Here is a 13803-nt window from a genome sequence, read left to right on the forward strand (position 1 = left end):
TTTCCTCCAGTATTTGCTGGAAGTGCTTAAGGAGCCTGAAGATACCGTATTTTTCGCACTATAGGATGCACCGGACCATAGGAGAGGGAGAACAGGGGAAAAAAAATCTCCCCGTCTGCTTAGCGCCCCTTCCATTTCTCCTCCCGCTTCGCTGAAGGGGCGCTGCGCAGAGAGGGAAAACTGTGCAGCGCCTCTCCAGCGAAGCAAAGCCTGGAGAGCAAGAGGGATCGGTGTGCAACGACCCCTCTCGCGCTTCAGGCGGCTATCCGCAAGCCTTCAGAGTGCAGCGGGAACTGTAAGACTCTGGGAGGCAGAGCAGCCTTTCAAGCCTCCGCAGAGCAGCGGGGTGCTTTGCGCAGCCATCCCCAAGCTAGAACAGCGAGACGGAGCGCTGCACAGCACTCCATCTCCCTGTTCTGGCTTTGGGCTTAGCTGTGCAGCCTGCATTCGCTCTATAGGACGCACACACATTTCCCCTTAATTTTTGGAGGGGAAAAAGTGCGTCCTATAGGGCGAAAAATACGGTAATTCTCAGTCGGACCATGGCTCCTACGCTGTGCCTAATCCCACTCTTTTGTCCTCTAGAGAAGCGACTGCACCGGCTCGGCCTTCTGGAGTCTCACGCAAAGGAACAACTCTATTTCCAGCCACGCTCCTACTATGACCCCGTCGAAGACGACCACGCTCCCTTCCTCCGGAGAGGTACTTCTCTCCCGCTTTCCCCCAGTTGCCCTGAGGTCTTTTCGTTGCTGGTTCGATCTGGTGTTTGCTCTTTGCAGTCTGCTCCCTTAGCAGGGCTAGATCCGCTAACCTGGGGAGAAAACAGCAAAGACCCGATGAAGAGAGCACAGCAGAGGTTATATTTTCTGAGAATCCTCCGGAAAAATAATCTCTCAAAGGACCTGTTGGTGGCATTTTACCATTGCACTGTTGAGAGTGCAACAGAGACTTACGGTCTCTGTGTGTGGTTTGGGAGCTGCACGGTCAATGCTGTCCAATGTTGTAAAGACTGCAGAGAGAATAATTGGGTGCACTCTTCCCACCTTGGATCAAATCTAGGCTTCCAGGTGCCGTAAGAAAGCTGCAGGATAGTGCGCACCCCAGAAATGATCTCTTTCAGCTTCTGCCTTCTGGAAGAAGATACAGGGTTATAAAGACTAGGACTAGCCACCTGAGAAACAGTTTCTATCCAAATGTGATTTTGGTTTTAAATGCAGCGTAAGGTAGTCTCAAGGGACGCGGGTGGCGCTGTTGGTTAAACCACAGAGCCTAGGACTTGCCGATCAGAAGGTCGGTGGTTCGAATCCCCACGATGGGGTGAGCTCCTGTTGCTCGGTCCCAGCTCCTGCCAACCTAGCAGTTCGAAAGCACGTCAAAGTGCAAGTAGATAAATAGGTACCCCTGTATAGGTACCACTCTAGGTAGCAGGAAGGGAAACGGCGTTTACGTGCGCTGCTCTGATTCGCCAGAAGCGGCTTAGTCATGCTGGCCACATGACCCGGAAGCTGTATGCCGGCTCCCTCGGCCAGTAAAGCGAGATGAGCGCCGCAACCCCAGAGTCGGCCATGACTGGACCTAATGGTCAGGGGTCCCTTTACCTTTTAAGGTAGTCTCTATGTGAGTATATTGTATTCAATTATGGGGTATGAGAGTTTTTAGGGGGTCAACGAGGCTGGGATAGCAGGCTTGTGGGTTTTTGAATGTCTGATTTAGATTTTTTCAATTTCGTTGATCTGTATGGGACAATGACAATAAAGATTATCGTATCTTAGATGACCCCGGGGTGGGGGGTCCCTGCAGCTCTACAATTCTATAAAATGGTCGTCTAGAGGAATAGAGCAAGATCTTTCAGAATGGCAGGGGAAAGTCTCGCAACGCAGTGTGCTGCAAGCTTGAAAGCAGAGACCGAAAGCTCGCAGAGTGAACCTGCAGGGGTCAAGCAGATTTCTAAAGCAGCTGCGAGTTTAAAGGACCTGGGGAAATTTTTTGCTCTATAAGGCGCACTTTCCCCCTCCTAAAAGGTAAGGGGAAATGTGTATGCGTCTTATGGAGCGAATGCAGGCTGCGCAGCTTTTGCTGAAGCCAGGAGAGCAAGAGGGATCGACCCTTCTCGCTCTCCTGGCTTCGCTTCGCTGGAGAGGAGCTGTGTTTAAGAGCGGTGGACTCGTAATCTGGTGAACCGGGTTCGCTTCCCTGCTCCTCCACATGCAGCTGCTGGGTGACCTTGGGCCAGTCACACTTCTCTCAGCCCCACTCACCTCACAGAGTGTTTGTTGTGGGGGAGGAAGGGAAAGGAGAATGTTAGCCGCTTTGAGACTCCCTAAGGTAGTGATAAAGCGGGATATCAAATCCAAACTCTTCTGCTTCCTTTAAAGAAAGAAATAAAAAACACCTGTGTTTGAACGATGTACTCAGTAGAAAATGTACTGCATCGCATGGTTTTCAGACAACGCTGGGCTCACAGCTTTTGATTCCTTCTCTCTTTTTCTTTGCCGAAGGTGTTCCAGTTCTTCACCTCATCACCACACCTTTCCCCGCCGTCTGGCACACCTTCGAGGACACAGAGGAGAACTTGCACCCGCCCACGGTGCTCAACCTCTGTAAGATCTTGGCAGCTTTCCTGGCGGAATATCTGTGGCTTTAGGGGGAAAGGACTCTCCTGCTGACCCCGAGGCCTTTGGTTTTTGGTCAACCGAGATGCGGAACGGCTGGAGGATGCGCTTCGTTTAAGAACCAGCACAGTCGCTTGCCAGGGACTCCCTCTGCGGCCCTTGCAGAAGCTGCGCTCGTGGTCCAAAGGGATGTGGGGAGAGATAGGCTGGGGAATGGAAGGGTCTCAGACCTTGTGTCTTGGGGTATTAAGCCTTCAGGCCCCTCAGGGAATGTGACTGGCCAGGCAAGAGGACCCCAGTCTGGTCTCCAAGATGGCACAGATCAGGGAAACCAAATTGGAGTGGCGGAAGAGAGAATAATAATAAAAAAACCTTCCTTTCTTCCCAGTGGACTCTCGGGTTGCGAACGTGATCCGTGCGGGAGGCACATTCGCGACCCACGTGTCTGCACATGCGCGGGTCACGATTCGGTGTTTCTGAGCATGCGCAAGCGCCAAAACCCAGAAGTAACCGTTCTGGTACCTCTGGGTTCAGCGCGGTGCGCAACCCGAAATCACACAACCCGAAGTGTTTGTAACCTGAGGTATGGCTGTAGTTTCTTTCCCCGACCCATCCCTGATCACCAACCCTACAATGTGCACTCTTGTTATTAATAATAGTCTTGAATCCAAGTTCTGCTTTTGAGCCATTTTGGAAACTGAGACCTGGTTTTTCGAAGGGTCCAGGCTCCCTCCACCTGTCGGTTCCACGGAATGTGGCTATTGACACGTGATAGAGACATGATTCAGGGACAACCGTTTGCACTCTGATCCCAAGTACATAAAATCTTTTCCCCTGAGGCAGCTGTTTAGTCCCTGCTGGGGGGGGAGGTTGCAGAACAATGTCCAAGATTCCCAGAGATGCCTACCTCTGCCCCCCCCCCGACCTATTCCATCCTGTACCAAGCAAAAACGGGTTTTTACTCTGTTTTTAATTTAATATTTATTGTTGAGCCTTAAGGCCCCTTCGGGTGTGGCAGCTCTGCTATGTGGAAAAAGCTTGGGTGGGAGGGAGGAATTCTCATTTTGCATTCAAGCTAAATCTGGGTTACGCACCTTCCTTATTCCAAAGTGACTCCGAGGCCTGGTTTGGACACACGACAAAATCCTGAGTTAGCAGAGTGGGGTGCCACTTCTGAATGCGTCCTCACCTTTTTAAAGCATACCTGCAAGTAAAAAGCTAGCAAATCAACGAGAGACTCCAGTTCAGCCCTCTTCCTGGTGTTCTAGCTTTCTACTTGCAAGGACTTACTTTTTTAAAAAAGTAAAAGTTGGGGAACAATCTGAAGTGTTACAGTCCATTATTCCATCTCAGACTACGTCCCCTCCCTCAAATGGTTTGTTGACAAGTATTACAATAAAAGTTTCTGGCAACTTTCTGCTCTATCATCTATTTGTGTGTGTGGTTTTTATTTTTGCCTGTTAGGATAACCAGAATGCAAACTTAGCACTGTGATAAAATTCAGTGGACTTCCTGATCTTTGGCATCTGGTTTTCCTACCTGTTTCAAGGTGTTTTCTCAAAAGGGCTCCCTGAGACATTTTTAGGTAAAGCAGAAAACGGAGCCCCCTTTGAAGGCGCAGAACGTCGCCCCTAATGAGTCAGAAATGCCGTTTTAAAGACTTAAGCTGTGGATTTATGGCTGTGTGGAGATAAATTTTCGAACCAAAGCAATGTTCCAAGACGAAGCTGGAAAGTTAAGAGTTTTGGAATGACGCAGTTAAAAATGCCGTCGCCATTTTGGGAGGCACTGTCGTAGCCCTTGAGTCTGGGAGGAGAAAGAGAGAAACAGAGTTGTTTACATATAGTGGATTAACTCCTCAGTGGGACTTAAGAGTGACAACTGCCTAATTTATGATGGAAAGAGTGATGTTATCTACGAAGGAGATGATATATGGAAACCATCTGGACTTAGATTGGAAGAATGGGAAATTCACACAGGATTATTACATTTGCTTATCGGCTTAAGGAGACTAACAGAAGAGATCGTAAAGGAAAAAGAGAAATTACCGTATTTTTCGCCCCATAAGACGCACTTTTTCCCCTCCAAAAATGAAGGGGAAATCTGGGTGCGTCTTATGGGGCGAATGCAGGCTTTCGCTGAAGCTTGAAGAGCGAGAGGGGTCGGTGCGCACCGACCCCTCTCGCTCTCCAGGCTTCAGGAAGATATCCGCAGCCCAGGCAGCCCCGTGGGAGGTCCCACAGGGATGCCTAGGCTGCGGATAGCAGCCTGCTTCTCGGAGCGTCGGGCGCCCTGAAAGCAGAGCGCCCGACGCTTCGGGAACAATTCCGCAGCCCAGGCAGCCCCGTGGGAGATCCCACAGGGCTGCCTAGGCTGCGGATAGCAGCCTGCTTCTCGGAGCGTCGGGCGCCCTGAAAGCAGAGCGCCCGACGCTTCGGGAACAATTCCGCAGCCCAGGCAGCCCCGTGGGAGGTCCCACAGGGCTGCCTAGGCTGCGGATAGCAGCCTGCTTCTCGGAGCGTCCGGCGCCCTGAAAGCAGAGCGCCCGACGCTTCGGGAACAATTCCGCAGCCCAGGCAGCCCCATGGGAGGTCCCACAGGGCTGCCTAGGCTGCGGATAGCAGCCTGCTTCTCGGAGCGTCGGGCGCCCTGAAAGCAGAGCGCCCGACGCTTCGGGAACAATTCCGCAGCCCAGGCAGCCCCGTGGGAGGTCCCACAGGGCTGCCTAGGCTGCGGATAGCAGCCTGCTTCTCGGAGCGTCCGGCGCCCTGAAAGCAGAGCGCCCGACGCTTCGGGAACAATTCCGCAGCCCAGGCAGCCCCGTGGGAGGTCCCACAGGGCTGCCTAGGCTGCGGATAGCAGCCTGCTTCTCGGAGCGTCCGGCGCCCTGAAAGCAGAGCGCCCGACGCTTCGGGAACAATTCCGCAGCCCAGGCAGCCCCGTGGGAGGTCCCACAGGGCTGCCTAGGCTGCGGATAGCAGCCTGCTTCTCGGAGCGTCCGGCGCCCTGAAAGCAGAGCGCCCGACGCTTCGGGAACAATTCCGCAGCCCAGGCAGCCCCATGGGAGGTCCCACAGGGCTGCCTAGGCTGCGGATAGCAGCCTGCTTCTCGGAGCGTCGGGCGCCCTGAAAGCAGAGTGCCCGACGCTTCGGGAACAATTCCGCAGCCCAGGCAGCCCTGTGGGAGGACCCGCAGGGATGTCTAGGCTGTTCCTTGAGCCACTTGCCGGGGCTTTATGGGACCAACGCAGCTCTGCCCGGCCACCGGGAGCCGGGGGAGAAGCTCCGCCCCACTCCCGGTGGCCGTGCAGAGCTGCCTGCCGTCGCGGGACTGCAGGCAGGTCTACGCCGCCATCCCGAGCGGGGCGCTAAGTCCCGCCCCGCTCGAGATGGCGGCACAGAGCTGCCTGCCCTCCCGGGACTGGTGCACTTCTCCCCATCGCCAGCCCCACAAGCTCGGGGGACAGCGGGGAGGCAGAGCGTGCCTTCCCACTGTTCCCCGACCTGGTTCTTCCAGCCCCGCACCTGGGGGGGGGGAAATAATTTTTTTTCTTTATTTCCCCCCCAAAAAACTAGGTGCGTCTTATGGGCCGGAGCGTCTTATGGGGCGCAAAATACGGTATATGAACAAGATATGATGTGGAAACACCAAGATAAGATTGGGTAGAACTATGAATTTTGTTTGGACTGATTGGGACTGATTTGGACATTAATGCAGTAATAATAAGATGATTTGAATCCCCCTTTGGATCTTGAAGTATGGGTTCCCCCAACAAAATTTAAAAATTTGGCTTTGTAATTTGGAATTTATGTGATGTGATTTTATTTGATGTAATTGGCCAGTTAATAAAAATTTAATTAAAAAAACAACAACAGAATGTCATTTTAATTTACCTTAAGGTCCTGGGGCAGGTTGCAACAGATTAAAATGCAAGATTTAAAAGCAGCTCAGCACCCAAGTTACATTCGGCACTTGAGGCAAAAAAAGGGAAAAAAGCAATCCTACAACCCCCTCTCTCTGGCAGTAAAAGTAATAATAATAATAATCTATTTTTGATACCAATATTCTTAATAATAAAAGTATGTTTCTTTATCGTTATCCTTCAACATAAGACCCCCCCCCACAGTATTAAAAAAGGGTTAAAACAAGTAATAATAATAGTAATAGTAATTTATTTATACCCCGCTCATATTGCTGGGTTCCCCAGCCACTCTGTGGGGCTCCCAAAAGAATTAATGATAATAATAAAAACCGACAAAACATCAGAAATTAAAAGCTTCCCTAAACAAGGCTGCCTTCAGATGTCTTCTAAAAGTCTGGTAGTTGTTTTATCTCTTTGACATCTGATGGGAGGGCGTTCCACAGGGCGGGTGCCACCACCAAGAAGGCCCTCTGCCTGGTTCCCTGCAAACTCAGTTCTCGCAGGGAGGCAACTGCCAGAAGGCCCTCGGAGCTGGACCTCAGTGTTTGATGCCCTTTCATGACTCCAAACTTTGAAGCAGCCATCTCAACCTGCCCATCTGTTGGAATGAAATCACGACAGACGAGTAGCAGGTGTCATGTGAGAGGCGTCTCTGGAGCAAGCCCCGAGAACTCTCTTTTATTGAATATTACAAACATTGCCACAGGTGCGCTCGTTGCTGATTGGTTGATACAAACACAAAGCAACATGTTGCTGATTGGTTAACACAAGTACAAGGCAAGGGTTACCTATAGGCATTAATCACCAATAGATTAAAGGCTGGGAAAGGGAGCACAGAACTAGACAGGCATGAAACCTCCTAATTAAATTATAACTAATGATTAATATAGCATGACTAAAACAATTACTAATGATTGATCATAACATGAAAGAACATAACAATCGCAGTCCGTAGATGTGGTCAGCTATGCATTAAGAACAGGTCATAGTGTTTTCATAAACTTAAGATGAACTGAGCATCCTAGGGAAATGAGGGAATGTCTTGGTATTTAGAACAGGTTATTTAGAACAGCAGAGAAAAGCTTGAAAGCAAGACTTCCCAGAATGCCAGAGAAAAGAAGCAGGACTTCCCATAATGCCACAGTTATGTGCAGAAAGAGAACTTCCCTTCACCCATCCCTCAGCCTCCCCCTCTATTCTCTTCAATTTGCTTCCCTCTCGCCTTCTAGATCCCTCCTTTAAGATCAATTGTAAGCACGTATGTCAGGGGTCACCCTGGACTGTTGGCCATGCAGCCTGTGGCCAATGGGAGTTTGAGTCAAAGGTAGTGGGTTCCTCCCCTCTAGTGTCTGTGATCAGAGCTAGAGAGGAGCAAATTCTCTCCACTTTGGACCTTATAGCCCGAAGTTTGACACTAGGATGGGAGGCACGATGGGCAGTTATCTTTCCACAAGGGCCAACACTGATGCCGAAATCCAGCATCGCCTGAGCTCTGCGAGTGCGGCTTTCTCCCGATTGAAGTGCAGTGTGTTTGAGGGCCGGGACATTCGCAGGAAAACCAAAATGCTTGTTTACAAAGCTATTGTACTACCAACTCTACTGCATGCTTGTGAAGCATGGACCACTTATAAACGCCATCTCCAGCACCTCAAAAGATTCCATCAGTGGTGTTTCTGGAATTTTTTTACGCATCACTTGGGAAGACAGGCGAACAAATGCCAATGTACTGGAAGAAGCAAAGATCACCAGTGTTGCAGCAATGATTCTTCAACATCAACTTCATTGGACTGGTCATGTTGTGCGAATGCCTGATGATTGTCTTCCAAAGCAGCTACTCTATTCCGAACTTAAAAATGGAAAGCGTAATGTTGGTAGCCAACAAACGACGTTTAAAGAATCTCAAGGCAAATCTTAAAAAATGTAGTATAAGCACTGACAACTGGGAAATACTGGCCTGTGAGAACGCCTTTACCAAAGGCATAATGGGTTTTGAAGACATTCAAACTCGGGACGAAAGGAAGAAACGTGCTAAGAGGAAGGCAGGCTTGGCAAACCCTCACCATGATCAACTCCCGCCTGGAAACCAGTGTCCCCCCTGTGGAAGGACGTGTGGATCCAGAATTGGCCTCCACGGTCACATATGGATTCACTTTACAGTGGTGCCTCGCAAGACGAAAAGAATCCGTTCTGTGATTCTCTTCGTCTAGCGGTTTTTTTGTCTTGCGAGGCAAGCCCATTGACGGATTAGCGCTATTAGCGGCTTTTAGCGGCTTATCTGCTGATCGGATCAGCTGATAAGCGGCTTAGCAGGTTAGAAAAAAGGGGGGGGGGAAACCAGCAGCAACTCGCAAGACATTGTCGTCTTGCGAAGCAAGCCCATAGGAGATTCGTTTTGTGAAGCACTTTCAAAACGGAAAACTCTTTCGTCTAGCGAGTTTTCCGTCTTGCGAGGCATTCGTCTTGCGGGGCACCACTGTATGGAAGACGATCGAATGGAGGAAAATGAGAGCTGGGGCCAGAATTGCATGCTAAAATGTACAGAATGTCCTTTTCCCACAAAGGTGCAGCACCAGCCCAGTAATTCTTCCCAGGAAGGCTGAAAACGTTTCGCTGTAGTTCTCTGCCAGGTTTCTACAGATGGGTCCCACCAACTTTCTCCCAAGCCATGAATTTGCGCACATAGCATAGGCAGTAAAATGCTGAAGGCTGTTTCCTCCAGAGATTTGGGTGTTTGCTGCTGTTTTTGCATAAGGATAATTTCGTTGCGTTGCAAAGTCAACTGGGTCTGTCCCCATTCCTGGCCATTGCTTTAAGACTAGCTTCACCCAGACACTGGAGAGACCTGTCAGAAGTAAGCATGGACCAATGGTACCAAATAGTATGGGAAACAGCCCTACTAGAAAAATTAACCAATAAACTGAAACTGACATGGGGACAAATAGAAGAAGACACCTTCACCCCAGTATGGCTCCCCTTTATTGTGATACACAGCCCAACAAGACAATGACAAAAATCCACCAACAGCATACAGATCAGTATGGCTAACCTGATCCAAAACACCCACCCACCCCACTCACACATGAAAACAAAGACCACCACAGCCAACCACAAATGAATAACCACACCCTAGGCCAACCCCAACCTCTCTCACCACCAAAGGAACACAAGCGAACAGCAAAGAACCTGCACAAGCAACGCTGACACCAAACCCTACATACAGGTGAAACTCGGAAAATTAGAATATCAGTAATTCAACTTAAAAGGTGAAACTAATATGTGAGATAGACTCATGACATGCAAAGCGAGATATGTCAAGCCTTTATTTGTTATAATTGTGATGATCATGGCATACAGCTGATGAAAACCCCAAATTAACAATCTCAGAAAATTAGAATATTAAATGAAATCAGCAAAACAAGGATTGCAAATAGAGCAATATTGGATCTCTGAGAAGTAGAAGCATGCATATATACTCAGTACTTGGTTTGGACCCCTTTTGCATCAATTACTGCCTCAGTGCGGCATGGCATGGATGCAATCAGCCTGTGACACTGCTGAGGTGTTATGGAAGACCAGGAAGCTTCAACAGCAGCCTTCAGCTCTTCTGCATTGCTCGGTTTCATGTCTCTCATCTTTTTCTTGGCAATGCCCTCTATGGGGTTCAGGTCAGGCGAGTTTGCTGGCCAATCAAGCACAGTAATCCCATGGGCATTGAACCAGGTTTTGGTATTTTTGGCAGTGTGGGCAGGTGCCAAAGTCCTGCTGGAAAATGAAGTCAGCATCCCCATTAAAGCTCGTCTGCGGAAGGAAGCATGAAGTGCTCCAAAATCTCCTGGTAGACGGCTGCGTTGACCCTGGACTTAATGAAGCACAGTGGACCAACACCAGCTGATGACATGGCTCCCCAAATCAACACAGACTGTGGAAAATCCACACTGGACTTCAAGCACCTGGCATTGTGAGCCTTCCCATTCTTTCTCCAGACTCTGGGTCCTTGGTTTCCAAATGAGATGCAAAAACCTCTCATATTAGAAAGGAACATTAGAAAATGTGACAGAACCGCCAGCATTATAATCCGGGAAGCTAATGCAATGTCCTCCGTGTCTGAATGCCCCGTACGCCTCTGTTGGGACGGGGTGAAGGAACAGAAGGTCAAAATGAGAAGGCAGCCTCTCCTCTGCTGAGAGCAGGGTGAGATTCAGGGTTTGCAGGTGGCCCCTTAGGTGGGCAATGTGGTTGCAACCCTCATTTTCAGCACATCGGACAGCTCTTCCCACCTTGCTTTCCCAGCATTTATTATTTTAAATACCGTATTTTTTGCTCTATAAGACTCACTTTTCCCCTCCTAAAAAGTAAGGGGAAATGTGTGCATCTTATGGAGCGAATGCAGGCTGCGCAGCTATCCCAGAAGCCAGAACAGCAAGAGGGATTGCTGCTTTCGCTCCGCAGCGATCCCTCTTGCTGTTCTGGCTTCTGAGATTCAGAATAATTTTTTTCTTGTTTTCCTCCTCCAAAAACTAGGTGCATCTTGTGGTCTGGTGAGTCTTATAGAGCGAAAAATACGGTAGCTACTTTGACATTTCAAAGCGGTATAGAAACGAACTGAATAAAATGATGACGACGATGTCCCAGCCACAAACCACAGCACGGTAATTGCTAGATTATTATCGATGGTTGAGGCCACGATGGCTATGCTTTGCCCCCACAGCTAGATACATCAATGCTTCTGAATCCCAGTTGCTGGAAATCTCAGGAGGGGAAGAGTTGGTCTTGTATTCGAATCCTGCTTGCGGGTTCCCCTGTGAGAACAGGATGCCAGACTGGAAGGGTTACTGGTCGGATCCAGCAGGGCTCTTCTTAGGGATTCATTGTGGTTGCAGCAGGAGGTGATTCGCCTGCCACATTCCTTAATGCAGCCTTCACCAGTTTGGGGCCTTTGAGCTGCCCTTGCTAGTTGGGGGGCATGTGGCAGATTTGATGTTGCCCATCCCCGACCAAAAAAGGCCAGCAAGTAAGGGTCAGGGGTGGTAGGGTGGAGGATAAAAGGTAAGGTAAAGGTAAAGGACCCCTGGCCGGTTAAGTCCAGTCAAAGGCTACTATGGGGTTGCGGTTCCCTCACTGCGAGAAGCCAAGTTACAGGGAACCAGGCAGAGGGCCTTCTCGGTGGTGGCACCCACCCTGTGGAACGCCCTCCCACCAGATGTCAAAGAGAACAACAACTACCAGACTTTTAGAAGACATCTGAAGGCAGCCTTGTTTAGGGAAGCTTTTAATGTTTAATGGATTACTGTATTTTAATATTTTGTTGAAAGCCGCCCAGAGTGGCTGGAGAAACCCAGCCAGATGGGCGGGGTATAAATAAAATAAATCATCATCATCATCATCTCGCTTTCAGGCCAAGTCAGCTTTCTGAGTCATGTGGCCAGCATGACTAAACTGCTTCTGGCGCAACAGAATACCATGACGGAAACCAGAGCGCACAGAAATGCCGCCGTTGTACCTATTTATCTACTTGCACTGGCGTGCTTTCGAACTGCTAGGTTGGCAGGAGCTGGGACCGAAGAACGGGAGCTCACCCCGTCACGGGGATTTGAATCGCCGACCTTCTGATCAAGCCCAAGAGGCTCCGTGGTTTAGACCACAGCGCCAACCGTGTCCCTTGGTGGTGGTGGTGGATAAATCGTGCCATAGGCACCATTGATTGTCACATCCATTGCCATATCAATGGCAGTTCTGCAAATAAGCTTAATTGTGGCATTTTGGTATTTTTCTCTCACACAGCATCTCTCTTTTCTCCCCGGACTCCTCTGCCAGGCCTCTTTTGAGCCAGCTCTCAGGAGATCCGCGGAAGACAACAATCAAAGTCAGCCAAGCCAGAAATTGCCTTCCTCACATCAGGCGAGAAGCAGGACCCTCAATTGCTAGCGCCGTTTATCTCCTTGAAGCAGCAGGGAGGAAATCCATGGCTGTTTGTCACGGGGGCTTGAGGCGGTAGTAAAAACAGGGGAGATGATTGCTAGCTGCATCTAGGTAGCCTTTGGCACCTCACTTCACAGGGATGGGGAAACTGTTCCAGACGAGGGCCACGTTGCCCCTTGCATAACCCTTAAGGGGCCGCCTATCGGTGGAGGCAGGACGCCAAAGAGGGCAGAGCAATGAGAGACCCTTAACGTTGGCAAGGATGCGAAAAAGCAGCTAGAGGAGCAACAGCTGTGGCTCAGTAAGAGAGCGTCTTCCTTCTCTGCAGTAGTGCGCTCCCTGTGGAATGTCAAGGAGATAAGTGTGGGATGTGAAACACAAGAGCAGTCAAGTACAACATTCTTAGAGTGAAGATGTTTACACATGGGGAGGAATGTTTGTCCAGCCAGGTGGTCAACTTCCTGTTTCCTTCTGGGCTGGGACAGACATTCTCTGCATGTGACTAGAGGTGGGTGTGGCCTCACCTGTGCAGGTAAGGACAAAAGCACAGGGCAGGGCAGCCATCTCCTTTTGAAGAGAGCATCGAAGAAGCAACATCTGCTTAGCCAAAGATGCTCTCTTGGCTCCAGCCAAGAGGACAAAGGGACTGTCTTCTTATGAGATAGTTTCCAAGTATATGTTACTTTTCTAAGCGAAGTCTGCCTTCTGGGATCCTATTGTGAACAGAATGATGTGTGAGTAAACCTTTTTATACTTTTATAGAAGACTGTGTCGTGTCTTATCTTTGATGAGGGAATAAGGGGGAAATGCCAGAACAGTTATTATAGAGGCTTTAGCGAGCCTGAGCAAACGCATTCGCTGCAAGTTTAAAAAGGGGAATGTTACTCTGCTAAAATTGTGAGCTTGTTAACACAAGTTGGAAAGGCCATTATCAGACAATATATCCTCTCCTGCATCCCTGAACATTCCCACAATAAGTAACACTACAACCTTCAGAAGACATCTGAAGGCAGCCCTGTATAGGGAAGTTTTAAAATGTATTGTTATATTATTATGTATGTTGAAAGCTGCCCAGAGTGGCTGGGGCAACTTAGTCAGATGGTGGGGCGCCAGCTAGAAAAGGACTTCCTGGGGGCGTATGAGATGACTAGAAGCAGACCCACTTTGGTCCGACCCCGCAGAGCTGTTGTTAAAAATAAGAAGGAAAACAACAAGGTCTGTGATCTTGAAAAAGACATTTAGTGCTCTCATCATCACAGAAACACAGAGAAAACATGATGGAATGGCAAGCATCACATAGTGGCACAATGCGATGGTGGATCAGTACATGAGCACTGCCGAAGAGTTGAT

At 49.4% G+C, this 13803-nt stretch overlaps 1 protein-coding gene across 1 annotated transcript in view; it reads left to right on the forward strand.

Annotated features, from left to right (window-relative positions):
* QPCTL (glutaminyl-peptide cyclotransferase like) overlaps positions 1 to 13803 on the forward strand; it is a 222017-nt gene that overhangs the window by 10967 nt on the left and 197247 nt on the right. The window contains exons 6-7 of the mRNA XM_082231252.1: positions 586 to 702; positions 2499 to 2999. Of these exons, the coding sequence (XP_082087378.1) occupies positions 586 to 702; positions 2499 to 2644 (263 nt within the window). The 3' untranslated portion in view covers positions 2645 to 2999. The remainder of the gene's footprint in view (positions 1 to 585; positions 703 to 2498; positions 3000 to 13803) is intronic.

This window comes from Podarcis vaucheri (assembly GCF_965113315.1).
Source record: "Podarcis vaucheri genome assembly, chromosome: 7".
NCBI lineage: Eukaryota > Metazoa > Chordata > Lepidosauria > Squamata > Lacertidae > Podarcis > Podarcis vaucheri.